The sequence below is a fragment of the Pezoporus flaviventris genome, unplaced genomic scaffold (genome assembly GCF_033815535.1).
Source record: "Pezoporus flaviventris isolate CSIRO_AGI_PZ_B2104156 unplaced genomic scaffold, CSIRO_AGI_Pfla_v1 ptg000010l, whole genome shotgun sequence".
NCBI classification, from domain to species: Eukaryota; Metazoa; Chordata; class Aves; order Psittaciformes; family Psittacidae; genus Pezoporus; species Pezoporus flaviventris.
The window spans coordinates 2,896,301-2,913,450 of record NW_026892558.1 but is presented as its reverse complement, the minus strand read 5'-3'; the positions used below and the strand labels follow the sequence as shown (position 1 = coordinate 2,913,450).

The 17,150-nt window shown below is 43.3% G+C and overlaps 2 protein-coding genes across 2 annotated transcripts in view; one reads left to right on the top strand and one right to left on the bottom strand.

The window, feature by feature from the left end:
- LOC133267870 (proline-serine-threonine phosphatase-interacting protein 2-like) overlaps positions 1-17,150 on the bottom strand; it is a 349,308-nt gene that overhangs the window by 196,880 nt on the left and 135,278 nt on the right. The window contains exons 35-37 of the mRNA XM_061450555.1: positions 15,209-15,326; positions 7,480-7,657; positions 1,761-1,946 (exon numbers count right to left, since the gene is read on the bottom strand). Coding sequence (XP_061306539.1) covers positions 1,761-1,946; positions 7,480-7,657; positions 15,209-15,326 — 482 coding nt within the window. The remainder of the gene's footprint in view (positions 1-1,760; positions 1,947-7,479; positions 7,658-15,208; positions 15,327-17,150) is intronic.
- Positions 1-17,150, top strand: part of ARK2N (arkadia (RNF111) N-terminal like PKA signaling regulator 2N) — a 195,673-nt gene that overhangs the window by 134,167 nt on the left and 44,356 nt on the right. The window lies entirely within an intron of this gene.

Here is a 17,150-nt window from a genome sequence, read left to right as displayed (position 1 = left end):
ATGGACAAAAAGGATAACCAGTTCATGACATGCCTGGAGCTATGCATAGTAAGTTGCAGAGGACTGGGGAAGGATTATGCACTCTTGCAGTTCCTCCTCTTTCTTGGGCACACAGTGATGCTGCTATTGGAAACAGCTGCTGGGCTCAACAGATCCTCATCTGACTGAGTTCTCATCTCCCTGCACCCCAGCCTGTTCAAGTGCCTGAACCCTAAATATCAGCTCTGATGTGGTGGGTGCATTTCATCTTTTTTGCATGACCCACCACTGGGGAGCCACGATGTGACCTGAGGGAAGTGTTCTTTTTGCATACATTTAGATAGTGATGCATTTGGAAATGAATGTACAAGTCCATATTTATTTCTTCATGCTCCCAGGGCATCCAAATGACCGTTGCAACTACAGAGATGCCTGTTTGCTGAGCTAAAACTCTAGTACCTTTATAGTCCTTTCTTTATCTGCATCTAAACTGAAGATTCAAAGAAGTGATTTGATAACTAAAATCAGGTAAATGCAGCACTCTGACTGCATTCAGCGCTGGCTGTATAACATGATATTACGGGCTAAGGAACTAAATTGTCCTGCATTGTGAGAGTGATAAATGGGATCAAAGTTTGCAGATGCTGCAAATAAACAATCATGTTAGGTGGATGGGTTTGTTTCCCATATTTCATAATAGACAGAGGCTACAATAGGATTTCCATTCTTTTTACTTTTTACTGTTTTAAATAAAAACAAGGGGGCAAACTTCCAGTGGGGAAGTCTGACCCAGAGGTGGTATCTTCCATTAATGTTGCATGAGATACAGCCTTCCGCCATCTGCCATGACTTGCAGAGGTCAAGAAGATGATGGCCAGAATCTATTCATGCTGACATATAACCCCTGCCCAGCCATAAGCCAGCTGTCTCAGTACAACCAGACAACAACTGGCTAGTCCTGCTGCCATTCCTCCCAGGACTTTGATAAATACTACTGCCAAAATTGCCTTGTTAACACTGAACCAAGTGGGTCTATGAGAGCTATAAAACTTCACTTCTGGGCTGCAGCAAGGGCCTGCCACTAGCAAGCAAGTCACTGTTAATCTTGTTTAGATGGAGATGGAATGAGATGTCATCACAGCAAGTGAATGATGCATTTGTTGCAAGATGCTGCTTGGTGCCTGAATAACGACACCAACAGCTATGACAATAGTATCAAGCACTGCTGTTTGTGAAACCCATCAGGGTGTCCAGCAGCAAGGAAATGTCAGAATCTCTCTCGGCAGGGCAATACAAGCTCACTGGCTGATATAGTGATTTTGATAAACAGATCTTTATTTCTAGCTTCCAAAACTCACTATGTTATACCAGGCTACAATGCCCCACGTGTTGGTGTCATGCTAATAGTACTAAATTGCTAAAGAAGTGCCATACCAGCCTGTGAAAAAAGGTATTGCACTAAAAGAGCCAGCAAATGGCTTTGCTTTGGACAAGCTGTCATCTGTACTGCTGCAGTGGCTCAGACTGAAGATGTGGATCCATTAGAGCAGACACATCAGACCACATTAGAACACATCAGACCACATCAGCATGAAGGGAGAAGGTCTCCTCTATAACAGGGTGTGTCTAGGCAGGCAAGCTAAGACACAGGATCCAGGTAAGATCTTTGAGATTACCTAGCCTGCATCAGAGTGCCCTCAGCCTGCCCCATGTCCACAGAGGAGGTACTTTGATTTAAAACAATGTCCTGACCTCTCCTGCCCCCAAGTCACTGCCCTGACCTTTGTTGTCATGCCAGATCCGCACTTTGCAGAGATCTCCCAGGCTCAGCATGTCCGAGAAGCTGAATTCGTCCATCTGGTTCCTTTCAAACTTGTTAGACTTGTTGGACTCCTTCAGAGGCAGGGTCCCACTGTCCCCGTTCTCCCCAAACAGGATCAAGGACACGTTGGCATCGGTACCGGCTCCTGGAAGAAGAGAGCAAGGCACATGGTCAGCAGCTAGCCTGCCATATAGACCTGACACCCAGCCCCCAGACGATGGAAATGGAGGCAGCAAAAGCAGTGCTGATCAGGTTTGTCTGGGCACAGTCAATGAATTTCACTGAATTTGTGCAGGATCCTGCAAGGAATACACCCGATGGTAGCTAACAAGACAGCCCTTCCAGCCCACCCCTCAAATACAGCTGGAAATGCTTTCGCCTTGAATTTAGGGTATGGTGACCACGATGGTTAGCAATAGTAATAGGAAGGAGGAGTATCTGCTCCTGATGGAGCACTGTGTATCTCATTGCCCTGCAGGGGATGTCAGTGTTGTCATTCCTATTTTTCCAAGATGGCTTGGGAAGCAAAGTGACCAAACCAGCGATCTATGGAAGCATTAAAGAACATATTTTAATGTTTCTATCTCCAAAGTGTTAGTACATGTTGTACTTCCAACTGGGTCACAATCCCTTTTCTACACTGTGGTCTCACAGCCTCCTTCAAGCTGTTCTGTGGCACCCAGGACGCTTCACCTTGGGTCTAGTGTCATATTGCTCTTCCTGTGTTGCACACCACAGGGCTTTGAAAACAAAGTGCAGGTCATCAGCTAAACCACTATAGCATTTTGTGGACCAGTTTTCTATCTCCATAGGTCTTCCTTCTATATTCTGGTTTCTCAAAATACTGCTCATGCTGCATTTAATGGAAAAAAATCTGTTTCTCATTCACTAGTTTCCTCCACCAACTTCTACTTTTTCTTACGTATGTATTAGAAAAAGAGCAATTTCTAAGATGATCTTTATTACCTGAAATTGACTGTCGTATGCCCATTACTGTTCATATTTTGCCACAAAGAACAGCTATGCTGTCAATTTCCATAGAATCATAGAATGGTTTAGGTCAGAAAGGACCTTACAGATCATTTAGTTTCACCTCCCTGCCATGCATTTTCTGACTGGGAAACTTCTGGGAAGTTTAGGGCCAATCCGTCACCTGCAGTAACTTTACAAATATTTTTCTTAAAGTGCTACAACACTTTACCTGGCACTATCAATAATTCGACCAAAATTATTGGGGTTGTTTTTTTTTTTATGTCATATTTTGATGCCATAATTAAAAAAAAAGCAGATTAATAGAAAGAAATTTTATTCCACGTGGGAAGACATTCATTGCTGTCTCAGAACCAGAGCCCTTAAATTTTGGGCAAATAAACATAAGACCATGAAGCTCAAATATCTCTTATAAAGTCAGCTTCTGCTGCTGCTGGTTAGGCACCCCAGCTTTGAAAACTAACCATCTGCCTAGCCATTCCTTATTCAAGAGTATTGTAAATCCACTTTGGCCCACAAGGGCCATGTTTCCCACGGCTCCATTCACAACACAATGCAGAGACAAAGTTGAGGGCACTTAAAACTTCTTGAGAAAGCTACTACTTCTTCAGAATAACTGAATACAGAAACTGGGAAGAAGTCACAACTCTTCTTATAGCAAGACTGAAAGAAAAAATACTAAAAAGAAAATAAAATAGGGAAGAAAAAGAGTCATACAGAGAAAAGGCAAAGCAACATGTGGTGCCCATGTGAAAAAACTGTTTATGTTAAATTGGTGCTAATTTTCAGCAGTTCCCTGGGAGGGACTTAAGAAGGAAGAGAAAGCATCAGGGATTCAGGCAGTCCATTTGCTAGTACCTTTTATGACCCTAAAGCTTGCTGAGGTGAGGAACAAAGCAAGCCGAAGTCCATTTCCTTACAAGGAGCAGCCTCACAATTAATGCAAGGTCTCAAAAAGCACAGAACCAACTGTTTCTTAGCAAGACCATCCCTGCAGGAAGAAGCTTATGAAGGCCTCATGCTGTGACTTTTACTTCACAAGCAATTAGCAGGAGACAGGAATGAAAAGAACAGATATTTCTGAATCAACATACATTTCACCTATCTGGATGTCTGATTTTTTTCTGCTGCTGTTGAAAATTCCAAGAACCTGTCAGGCGCATTTAGGAACTGCAACAAACTTGGTGAATGAAGAGATGAAGGTACTATGGTTGCACAAGCCTTAAACAACGAGTGCCATAGCTCATGGGTCAATACTGGGGTCTGCAGCACTGAACTTTGTCATCGACACCCTAAGCAATGACAGAGTGCATCCTCAGCAGATTTCTAGTCTGGGGGAGTGACTGACATGCTGAATGGCAGAATTCCAACTTAGATGGACCTTGAGAAACTTGAGGACTGGGCAAGCAGAAATCTCCAGAAGTTTGTCAAGGTGAAATATAAAGTTCTGCATCTGGGGTGGAATAAATGCTGCACGTGTATGTGCTGGGGAGTTGAAGATGACCCAAAGGTTATATCAGGAATACTCATACGGAGGTTGAATCTGAGCTAACAGCAAGTTCTCAGTGGTTAGTGCAAACTATATATTGGGCTGCATCAGGAAGAGCTGAAGGGAATGAAACCTCCTTTGCTCAGTACTGAGAAGCCCATACTTAGGCCATGCCACCAATTTAAATTTCTGTGTCATGTCAAGACACTGGGGAGAGCTCAGCAGATGGCTGTCAAGATGGACAGGAGCTGGGGCACATGACCATGAGGATAAGCCAAGAGAGATGAGCTGAGGAAGGTGAAAAGGGCCCTTTGACCACATGGAAGGATAGTGATAATGGTGACAGGGTCATGTACTGTGGAGATGTCAAACCATACCCCAGGAAGCCACAGCCACAAGTTGCTGGGGAAGCTGAGATTGTGCACCAGGAATAAAATGTTTATCATGAGAATGGTTCAGGTTTGGATCAGCTGCCTGGGGAGGCGGTGGCATCACCATCCCTAGAGATGCCCATAATTCTGGGCAGAGCTGACTTGACCTAGCCCTGGCAATGGTCCTTTGAGCAGGAAAATGGGCGAAATAACAACCTCCAGAGGTCCCTTTCAACAAAAGATCTATGATTTTATTATTCTTACTGAGGGGGTTCATAATTTTTAAACAAACTCTGGGATTGAGTCAGCCTTCTGAGACCAAAGAACATCCTTCTTTTGACTTAGCTGAGGCTTGGATAAGGCACTAAGAACTGACACCAACTGTCCAAATTTATGTAATTTGAAGGCTGTAGCCAAGCTGTCAACATACTAATTAACCTTATAACAGCAAAGATAAAACCCTTCTGTTTCATTAGTGCTTGGAAAATTAGAAAGTGCTATCTATTCTTTCTCCATGTAGTTGCATTACAGTGCACATGCCTGCATATAGAATACAGAAAGTTTGTGTAAATCAAAATTAACCCACAAGGACATTTTTGTGCCATGGAAAGAGATGGCAGGAGGTCTGGCTCTATTGCAGCTGTGTCTGTGGGTCATACCTTGAAGAAAATAAGATTATGCTTTACATCTCTTGTAAGATCAAAAATAGATCAAGATCTTGGTTTTAACCACAGTTGTGTCTGCTGTAACAACCTCTTCTCCCCATACCTATGTGTACTCAGAGCTGCTATCTGAGCTACTTCTGGGGGCCTCTGGATTTGACCTTTGGAAGAGAGGAGGTTTGACCACTGCAGGAGAGGAGCTTTCCCTTGGTGAAACAGTTATGTTACATGATCACCCAAGCTCAAAGGCTTCTGGAAAGCCAAACTGTGACACCAAGATTTCTTTGAGGAAAAAGTAAAATGAGACTGTTGTTGAATATGTGTGCATGATGGTGAGGAAATGGCTGATGTTTTCTAGTTTGCTGCAGGACATTTTTTGTGGGATTCATTTTCCCAGACTTTAGCCATCTAACCTAAGTTAACTGTGCTGGCTCTGTCTGAATCTGATGAAGAGACACTGACAGAGACCCTCCAAAGGGTGATCCAGACCACTCATAAAGATTTCGCTCCTGGATGAATTCACCACACAGCCTAGACTAGAAGATACTAAGAACAAAAGTAGGATTTTTTGGAGGGTGACAAATATTTGAGGTTAATTTTGTTCTTCTTTTTTTTCCACTTTCTTTTTGTCTCAGTGCCTCTGGTGCACTGAAAAGTTGAAAGCTATTGCAGAGACACACTTTAAACCTAGAAATAAACACATCTGATTCTATTCATTGTGGAGCATTGCTGTCCTGAGACAACGTCAGTGTGTCAGGAGACATGTTCAGACTAACAGCCAAGGATAAAATGCTTTTCTTCTTGAACTGGTCTAACCAGGAGCATGGACTAAATCATGATCAAAGAGGAGAGATGGTTCATGACTTGTGTCCTCTTTCAATAAGCTGTATAAGGTTCAGCATTACGTCAGTGTTCTGCGTGATCTAATCATAAACAGACTCTCTCAAAACTGCTTTTTCCTACTGGTTGTTACCGCTTGTAATGAAATAAAGTGTTTCATCATTAATACCCATCAACCCTCATTCAATGGGAAGGACAGATCTGTCTGCTGTTCCTGTTATCTTCTATTCTCTCATTTCTACTTCCATCGCCTTTGTGAGTTAGGGGTGGATTTCACAAAAAGGTCACAGAAAGATCTAACATTACATTAGATGGATTGCCAGATATATAAACAAATCTTCCTCTCTCTCCTTTGTGTATTTTTATGTATTTCACTACAGGTTTTCCAGACAAGCAGCAGGCAGAGCAGATAGATAAAAAATGGTGAGGTGGCATGAAGAGACTCTGCCAGGGGATTTTTACATTCTCAGATCAAACCTCACAAGCTGCATAAATTACTGGTAAATCCAGAAAAAAGAAGAAAAACCGACCCTATATATACATATAAAAATAAAAAGAAAGAGGTGGAGATCAAGAGGTGATTATGTGCACTGGTGTGGCAGAATCCATTTTGAGGGCAGCCTTTCAAATAAGGTGTCCACAAGATAGTGTCTAGTTTGCCCCATTTTGGCACAAGGGAGCTTGCACGTGGCTGCAGCTTTCATTCAGCCACCCTGACAGAAGTTCTCATGAAAAGAGGCAGTGATCCCAAGAGATGACATAGAAATCCCATTTCTTGGCTCTTGGAGCTCTGAAGCTTTCTTTACACTCTGTTCCACCTCTTCTATCTGGTGTGCATGTAGGGATGGTATTTCTCAGCCTGACATAAATGGTCTCGAAACACTTTCAAAAGCAGGGTGAATTATTGCTCTCTTCTTTGGGCAATGCAGACAGTATTGACTGAAAACCTGGGGCCCACCAGTTTTGACCACAGCCTTTTCTTTCCATCCTATATGGATGACCTGACCAAAGAGAAAAAGGGGGCTCCTGACTATTGCAACATGGTCTGGCAATAGCTGCTTTAAGACATCTTCAGAGGAAGCGCTGAGAAGCCCAATCTAGGCCTTGCGTCTAAATATTTTATGCCCAGAGCTTAAATGAGGCTGAATCCCACAAAGTAACACTGTCACGATGAACAGCCAGCCAAAATGGCAGTGTTCCAGCATACTACGCTAAATTATGCTTCTTTTAAACATAATTCCAATTTGCAAGCAGGGCATTTTTTTTCCATTGCTAAAAATTAAACTTCTTACTAGAGAAGTCATAAAATATGCTCCATAAACATACCTCCAATGTCACTGGTTTTAACCTGAAGAGTGTATGTTGTGTCCTCCATCATCTGCTCGTCATTTATGACAGCAGGCATCTCACACACAAGACTTCCCTTGGCATTTTTCAGCTTTGACAGCCATTCACCATAGGTAAAGATGGCCACTTCTTGGTTAGTCAGGTTCTTCAAGATGATCTGCAAAGAGGCAAAATGAGGTAAAAAACCTACAGCTAAACTGTAGCTACCATTTGAATAATGACAAAGATCAAATTTATAAAGTATACAGTGTGGTTGGTCATAGGTAGAGTTTGGTTATAGCTTCAGAACCTGTACTGAGCTTTTCTAGGAAGAAAAGAGCTCTTTCCTATGGGCAATATTTACTGTCGTGAGTTGTCCTGAGAAATGCTTTTCATAATATTGGACCTTTTAATGCATGAGGTAAAGCATATGAAGAAATTTTCTTCTCTGGCATATCAGTATGGAATTTACTCCAAACAAGTAACACAGAGTTATTAAAAACCACATTTTCTCTCTTTAGGCACACAGTATCTTGCTTTCACCTGCCTTCTCTGTGCAAACACAGGACAATTGTTGTAGAGATATGCAAACCAACCCCAGACAAATTAAAACAATGCACAGGATAAAATTAGGGCATCAAAAGTTAATGCTTCACACACTCCTCTCCTTGGGGAAAGGTGACAGAACAAACAGTATGCAACAGATATTAGTCACACTGTCTAATGTGTCATGGGAAGGAGCTCAGATGCTGTGGTGATAAGAACAGAATAGGAATATACTTAGAACAAGTCAGTGAGGTACTCCAACAAATGCTAAATAAACATCTCACCTTTATGGGTTCTGTTCAGTAGAGCATCAGCCCACTGGGAGAAAGACATTACACTTACCTTACTGGTAGTAAATTCTTGTTAAACTGAGGGAGTTGGAGGTAAGGGAGGAGACAGGGCTGAAAATTATGATCTGTGTTACCATCTAACAGAAACAGAGACCACACCTGGGTGCAGCAGTGCAGCAGCAAACAGCATCTTGCAAGGTGTATCTCTGCAAAAGCCATGGAAATATGAGCCCAAACATGTCAGAGAAGTGTGACATGATATTAGGGAGAAATGAATCATGGAATCGTGCCATAGAATCACAGAACTGTTTGGGTTGGAAGGTAGCTTAAAGCTCATCCAGTTCCAACCCCTGCCATGGGCAAGGACACCTTCCACTAGGGCAGGTTGCTCCAAGCCCCTGTGTCCAACCTGGCCTTGAACACTGCCAGGGATGGGGCAGCCACAGCTTCTCTGGGCACCCTGTGCCAGCGCCTCAGCACCCTCACAGGGAAGAGCTTCTGCCTAAGAGCTCATCTCAGTCTCCCCTCTGGCAGGTTAAAGCCATTCCCCTTGTTCTGTCCCTACAGGTCCTTGTCCAAACTCTGCCTTTGGAAGATGTCAAAGGGATACCTGGAGGTATCTTGTCCCGTCTCTTGCTCCAAGCATGGCTAACTGCAAGGCTGTGTCCAGATGGGTTTTGAAAATTTTCAAGGGTTGAGATTCCCTCTGGGTCCCTATCTCAGGGCTGCACCACTTTCATTGGGAAGACTTTCTTCCTTAGATCCAGTCAGGATTTTCCTTGTTGCAACTTGCGTCCATTGCTTCATGCCTTTTCACTGTTCACCTCTGAGAAGAGACTGGATTGTTGCTTTCTGTAACCTCCCTTTAAGTAGCAGAAGATTGCCATTAGATTCCTCCTCAGTCTTTCTTCTCTAGGCTCAAAAACTCCATTTACCTCAGCCTTTCCTAGTATGCCATATGCTTCAGCCCCTTGACTATCTTAGTGACCTCCTGCTGCACTCTTGTATATCAGCCAAAAAAACTCATAAAACTTATCTTGAGATAAAAAGTGCTCAAATTCTGTCCTCAAACTGCATGTGTCCCAGTCCATGGCCTTCCGCTGACCCCAACTAAGCTTTGCAGGAACCTTTAGCAGTTCAAAAGAAGAACATTGCTCCAGATCATAAAAAAAGATATTTTAAAGAAGGCAGGAGCTACACAGAAGCTGGAGCTGTAGCTGTGCTCTTTGTGCATTGTACAGTTCATGGGTAGAACACTCATCTGGGGTTTTCTCTCTGCTTGGTGCTAAACGGAGATCTGCTATCCCAGAGGTACAGTATATTTTGGGCTGTTCAAGCTGTTCCACTTTTCTAAAAAGCTGCTTATTCACAGCCAGAGATACTATGCCTCTGTGGTCAAAAACTGCTCTATGCGTCAAGAGATGCTGAACGGAACCTTTGCTTTCAGCCAAGCAGAAATCAGGTCTCCACCACCCCAGCTGGTGGCTTGTCTGCTGGGGCACAGACCAGAAGGAAGCCTCCTGTATCAAGGATCATTGAATAGTTAGGGTTGGAAAGGGCCTTAAGATCATATAGTTCCATCCCCCTGCCATGGACAGGGACACCTTCCACTAGACCAGGTTGCTCTAGGACCCATCCAACCTGGCCTTGAACACTGCCAGGGATGGGGCAGCCACAGCTTCTCTGGGCACCCTGTGCCATCATCTCACCACCCTCACAGGGAAGAAGTTCTTCCTTATATCTAACTGAAACTTCCCCTGTTTAAGTTTGAACCCATTGCCCCTTGGATATGTGAATGATGTCTACATCCTCTAAGTAGTCCAACCTAGGAACTTTTCTTCAGCTAAAATTTGCAAATTTCAATAAAGAATAAGGTCAGTTTGACCAAAAATGCCTTTTTCTACTTCTGGTGCATAAACTCTGTGTTGGGGAAGGTTCAGCCAGCGCTATCTCTGCCCTGCTGGGGATTGACAGTGGCGCCATTAGCAGCAGAATGTCCTGAGCAAAGCTTACAGGGAAATGTCAGGGAAGCAGCAGGGGGTAGAAGCAGATTAGAGTTGACAGCTGGAGTGCACAAATAACCAGCCCATGCCCAGTGCTCCAGATGCTGTCTGGGAAAAACTGTCTGGCTACTAAAACTGCTGGAGAAAAATGCCATCTCTATCCATTCCCAGCCCCTCAGTAGGATGAGTGATTTCATCTGTATGCAGCTTCGTGTAAGCAGTTAGCGCAGGCAGAGCGAGCAGCCTCTGCAATCTCATTCTGGGATGCTGCTCCAGGGCGGAGCAGACAGGAGAAAGAGATTCCTTTTTTACGAGCATCATTTGCTCAAGGGAGATCACAGCAAGGGATGTGAAGGTAGCAGGAAGCCCGTGCAGCCTGATTGCTCAGTCACAGCGTGGGTATGATGCCTACCTTACCTAGAATGAGCTGCTTAAACACTGTGCATCCAGACCAAGCCCTCCCTAAGGTCTGTGCTTGGAGATGGGTATCACCCATGAAGCAACACAGTATATCCCACTCAAGGTGGAGGCAGATAAACAGCCATTCAAGGCATCTCTCCCCCTCACAAATCTTTCTGCTGAATACAGAGGCCTAAATAAAGTGGTGCAAGAGGTGAAATAACTCTGGTAGAGTTCTGGAAACTGGTAGGAGAAGGGGACTTTTTAAAGAGTCCAGAGGAGGCCACAGAGATGCTGCGAGGGCTGGAGCAGCTCTACTCTGCAGCCAGGCTGAGAGAGCTGGGCTGGGGAAGCCTGGACAAGAGAAGACTCCTGAAGGGGAGACCTGAGAGCAGCTCCAGTGCCTAAAGGGGCTGCAGGAAAGCTGGAGAGGGGCTTTGGACAAGGGCCTGTAGGGACAGGCCAAGGGGAATGGCTTTAACCTGCCCGAGGGGAGACTGAGATGAGCTCTTAGGCAGAAGCTCTTCCCTCTGAGGGTGCTGAGGCGCTGGCACAGGGTGCCCAGAGAAGCTGTGGCTGCCCCATCCCTGGCAGTGTTCAAGGCCAGGTTGGACACAGGGGCTTGGAGCAAGCTGCTCTAGTGGAAGGGGTCCCTGCCCGTGGCAGGGGTTGGAGATGGATGAGCTTTAAGCTCCCTTCCAATTCAAACCAGTCTGTGATTCTATGGCTCTGTGATTAAAGATAAATGTAACATTTTCAATTACTAAACTTGCACAAAATTAATGTCATCCTACAAGGAGATGTTTGTGAGTCTTGCACGCATAGAGGATGATGGAGGATTTTCATTTAGATCGCGACGGTCAAGTAAGTCATCTCAGGGAGAGGAACTGAAACTTTTTATTTTCTGTCTGTTCCCCTCAGGAAAATTAGCTACTGTTTGGAAATGAAACATCTACTTTTCATTGCATCTAAACTATTTTTTAGGATACCTGGAACTTGCTGTGGACATCCTGCATGCTTTTATGCTCTAATTATGCATTTTAACTATGCTGTAGAACACCTATAAACAATGAAAAGAAAGCAGGAAATGTGTGTATGAATAAAATGTTGTTAATTCGCTTTTGTAGCTGATCAAATGTCATAGCTGACAGGAACTTTAAAACAGCAACTTGAAATTAATTGTGTGCTGTACGCTGTACCTGAAAGGTTTGACGTATCTGATCTGATTTGATCTGATTTACCTCTACCCAGCTTTCTGCCACCTCAGGGGCACACAACTCCATTAACCCAAAAATACATAGGTCCTGGAATTTGTCTTTAAAGACTCACCCACAGGTTTCTATGGTTCTCTTGCATGTCATTAGTCTTTGCTTAAAAAGATCTTCTGACTGTAAAACAAAAAGACTTTGCTCTGTTGCAAATAACAGTAAGCTTCAGCTATATAATGAATTGTCTCAAATTCTCTTGATCTCCTTTATTATAAAGGAAAAAGAACTGAATAAAGACCAAGTCCAACATTCAGGATTATTTGTGATGTTTGAATGCAATGCAATTAGTGTTTCATTAAGGCAGCTTCTTATCTGCCTGGATTTGACAGCACAAAGTAACATTAAAATTCCAAGAGAAGCAACCCTGCAGAACTGAACAGTCTCACAATTCCTGTTATTTCACTCAGACAGCTTTCATCCCTTCTTACTGCTGGCTTTTCACTGTGTATCTAAGACACTGGGCAGCAGGTGGAATCATCATGTGAACTGAAGGACCAGCTATCCCAGGAAAAGGTTTCCATAGCATTCATTTAGATAAGTTTCATTATTAGAAGTCACTATGTTTTTTTACTAAGAGGGTGGTGAGACGCTAGCACAGGGTGCCCAGAGAATCTGTGGCTACCCCATCCCTGGCAGTGTTCAAGGCCAGGTTGGATGGGACTTGGAGCAAGCTGCTCTAGTGGAAGGTGTCCCTGCGCATGGCAGGGGTTGGAACTGGATGAGCTTTAAGGTCCCTTCCAACCCAAACCAGTCTGTGGTTCTATAACTTTGATTCTATTCCCTGATTTTTCAGAACAAAGACCAGTGTCACTGTAGCTTGGTGCCGGAGAACATGTGATTCATCATTAGGTCAGAGGAAAATATTCAAACTCTGTCTCTCCCATCAGTGGTGAGATCAGAATGTGTTGCTTGGCTTTGGAGAGTTTTCGTCATGTCTGTGCATAGCAATAATCAATAAAATTCTTTCTGGCCCAACACATCACTAATCAAATTTTGTTCCCTCTAGAGATTAGGTATCAGCATTTAAAATTTATTGCCACTATTGGTGCAGTTTGAATATTTGGCACAAGGTTCATTACTTTGAGGAGATTCTGAATGAAATTTCAGTGTATTTTATCTAGACAGAAAAAAAAGTTATGACGACTTCCCTGCTTGTAAATTGAATCTTTTGGCTGTGTACAACATCATTTATTCATGCATTTTAATTTGTATTTATGCATTTCTATTTCTGGTAAACTAAAAGCAGTATAAATTATGACCAGCAACAGTTTACAAAAAGACCAAAGACAATTAAATAGATCATTTATTGTTATTTTAATAGAATAAGAAAACTGAGAATATCCTGTAGATAAATGGAGCAACAAATGGTTAATTATGGGGTTGATGGCTTAATCTAGCTTCTCATTTCACTGTGCTAGTTAGCACTAACTGTGAACCATCTGTCTGAGAGTTTAGCACTACCCCCACAAGTATTTCATTATGCAGTTTTAATATGCACTTTTGACAGAAATGGAAATGGGCTCAGATCAGTTTTCATGTCACATCAGGCTACATAAGTTTTCAAGGATGGAATACAAATTGGAGAACACAAATCCTTCCTCCTTTCTTCCAGAGCATCTCTGTGTTCTCTCTCTGCCTAGGAATATAAATGCTACATTAACCTTTGCAGGGAAGGTGGGAAACAAAACTAACGAACAAAGTTGTCTACGTATCACTGGGGTTAGAAGATGCTCCATGTTCTGTTTCCTGAAGAAAAATAGAAACCATTGGTATAATTTTCAAAACCTCCTAAAATCCTGGTGCTTGGCCTGCTCATTGCTTCTATAGAGCTATAAGAGAGTTATAAGCCCATCTGACAAGACCAGATGAGAATTCTTTCTTGCCCACTTCCTGGAGAAAGCCTTGCTTTGGGTGGGACAATGCATCAGGCTCAGGTGTTGGAAGACTGGACAGAGCTGGCCTGCCACTAAAGATGCTGCCATCCCTTGCTTTTGAGGTACTGCTAATTCATGACTGCAAGATCTGGAATGTCTCTGGATGAATAAGGTTTATTTGATTTCATTTTCTAGAATTATGATTTATAAAACTCATGGGAAAGTTCTGGGGACTGATGAAGGGAATTTGACCATGATGACTGGATCAAATTAGAGAACAGATTGAGTTATTTGTGAGGCACAGAGAGAAAAACTGTGTCTGTGGCAACTATTCAGAAAATATACGCTGGAGGTCTAATGCTTTGGAAAGCTGTACAAAAGTCAGCTTTCCTCTCTCAATTTTTTCCTGATAAAAAACTTTGAAGTGGAAATGTTCATGTGAAAAACGTACTACATGACAGAAATGCTTTTTAGCCCATGCTAATGGAGGTGAAAAGCAGTTCATCACTTCGCTGGAAACTTGTGGCTACCTTTTAGAAACACATTATTTATCAGAAAAAAAAGAACAGCTTCAGACTAGTCAAAAAAGGACAAAGAACCCAATAAAAAAAAAAAAAAAACATGCACTAGTCTTTCTGAACACGGGTTAAGCTATTGAGTCTTAACCTATTCTCATAAAAAGTCAAGACATCCTCAAATACAAGTGATCTTTACGAGGAGATGGTGGTTTGGCAAAGAAGATAAAAGCAAGAGCTGCGCTTTTGTGCAAGACAGGACACTAGAGAAAAATAAGTCAACAGAAGTGGTGGGAGTTATTTTGAATGCTCTTCTCAAAAGGAAGGCAGAAAATGACAACTTACTTGTATGAACAAGAGAAGAAAGAAATCTGCCTGTGTGCTAGAGGGAGAAGGGAAGGGGAGAGGTTGGATGATTCATCTCAAAGGATGGATTTCTTGGAAATGTCCCATCCATCCCATGCTAGCTGTCCCTGCCTGTCAGAGGGACATCCACTCTCCGACAAGGGCAGAGCATGGCAGGGGCCTGCAGGAGTTAAGGGAACATCCCAGGGACCATACAATATTGCAGGTGCTCCAGTGGCAAACCAAGGCTCTTTTGCAGGGAGGTAGAGTGAGATCTAACAGCAGAGACTGTGGCAAAGCTTCACAGCACTGTTTTTGCCCTTACTCTCTCCTTTTTTAACTCAATTTGTGCAGGAAAAAACCCGTAAGAAACCAAATGCTGGGAATGAATAAAAGTGAGTCACTCGCTGCCTTTCTCCTCTTTCTCAAGGGCTGAAAGGCTTCTACACAAGCAAGTTGCAAAGCGACGTGCGATGTGAAGTGCATTACCCTTTCCAGGTACCAGTGTGGGCGAGTCCCTTTCCCATCCGTCCGGATCCTCATCTTCCTGAGGGGTGCGATGTCGGCAATCTCCATAATGAAACTGTCTTCTTGTCCTCGCTCAAACCTGGGGGGATTGAAAGACTGAGGAAGTTTCCTGCCGCTTTACAGCATCAGCCCATCTCGATCTGCTGTCCATACTGCAATTCACACTTTGCCAACAGCCTCCAATTAAAAGTTTATGAGTGCACTTTATTGCACTTAAGCTTTCCTGTCCTGCAATCATCAGCTACTGTGCATTTGGCAAGACTGCCTCAATGCAGATGTGACAGGGATTCCTCCTCCCTTGGAAAATCAAGCCCATACAAGGCACCTGGAGTGGTTCCAGGCAGCCTGTCGCAGACATTATCACTCCATTTGTACCCAGAACAATAGAGACTCACAGACAGGTTTCTGCACATCGCCTTCCTCCTGGCATCTGCCCGTGTCCTTAGCCCATCCCAACTAGAAGGCAAATCAACTTTACTTAATCTTCTTTTGCTAAGATGCAGCACATACATAACTTTGGATTTTCCGTGGAGACAGACAGTTGCTGCAGCTCAGCTAAATACAGCAGCCACATTGCAAGTCAGAGCTCAGCGCCTAAGTTTAGTAAGCTCAGCAAACTGTTAGAAAGGAGCCAAAACCAACTGTCCTGCACTTCCCTCGTGAATTTGGGGAATCTGGATTTGCAAACTAGCTCCATCTTTATTAAGGACCAGGGTGAGTTTGTGTACATTGCGTGAAAGATCTTACCCTGTGCTTGGCTGCTGTGTATAGCACAAGGATGTGTAGGTATTGCTCATCCATAGCAATCAGCAGAAAGTAGAAACAGGGGAAAACCATATGTTTCCTGAAGAAGATATTACAATGGCTAGGATTGCAGCCACTTTTCCTCCCTCTTAGTATCAATGCTGCTAGCAAGAAAGCCTTGCTCCAGTGAAAGTGCTGCCTCAGGCTCAATATTCTCTGTTCAGAGCAAGTGTGTCTTCTAGGTTTTCCCTCAGAATCACTTTGCAAGACCTGCTATGGGCTTGGAGATGAAAATAGAACCCTTGCTAAGTGAAGGGCAGCAAAATCCTGGGGGTCTACCAAGCCGCGCTATGGCCACTCTGCAGTTCAGGTTCCTCCTTCAAGCAAACTTCTCCTTGTGAGTACGTTACCTGAGTCTGCTAAGAGGTTTGAAGAGAGCTCTGCAAACTGTGGGCATTACTATAGCATAGAAAATCTATAATTGTGATACGTCATTCCTGGCAATGCACTCAGTCTCCTGTAGCTATGCAGTGCCAGGATACGGAGGAAAAAAACATTTATTTACCAACCCCTGCTCACATTACACCCCACAGCATGAATGTGATTATCCTCATACCATCATGTAAGCCTGCACAGCTGCAGATGTTAGCAATAGGGATTGACTCCAGCGTCCCTGTTTTCACGCAGGCATTGCTTTCCCTGCACTCCCAGAAGCACTTGGATGGGGTGCTTTGGTCCCAGTCCATTTCCAGTTATTAAGGGTTCTATGTTTGCTCTTTGAAAAACTCCCCTTTCTCTTTATTTATCTTTCTGTGGTACTGGATACCAAGACAGCCTCTCTCTGCGTGAGAAAGAGAATGTGGTTTTGTACCTGGACTGGGTTGATTCGACATCTATTTAAGAAAAAGGTATGACCCTTCCAGCCTGAATTATCCCATGTTCTTATGATCAGTTTTCATTACAATCACTATTACCTACAAAGCTTCATAGAAGTCTCTTACTCCAATCTCTTTCAGGATAAGCAACTCTAAACTAAGCTGTCAGTTAGAAAAATAAACCATTATTTCTCTTCAGTAAATGGCCTGTTTACAGTAGGAAAGGCTGATACTCACCTGCTACTTCCCAGAAGTCATTGTACTAAAGGGAAGAAATTGCTAAA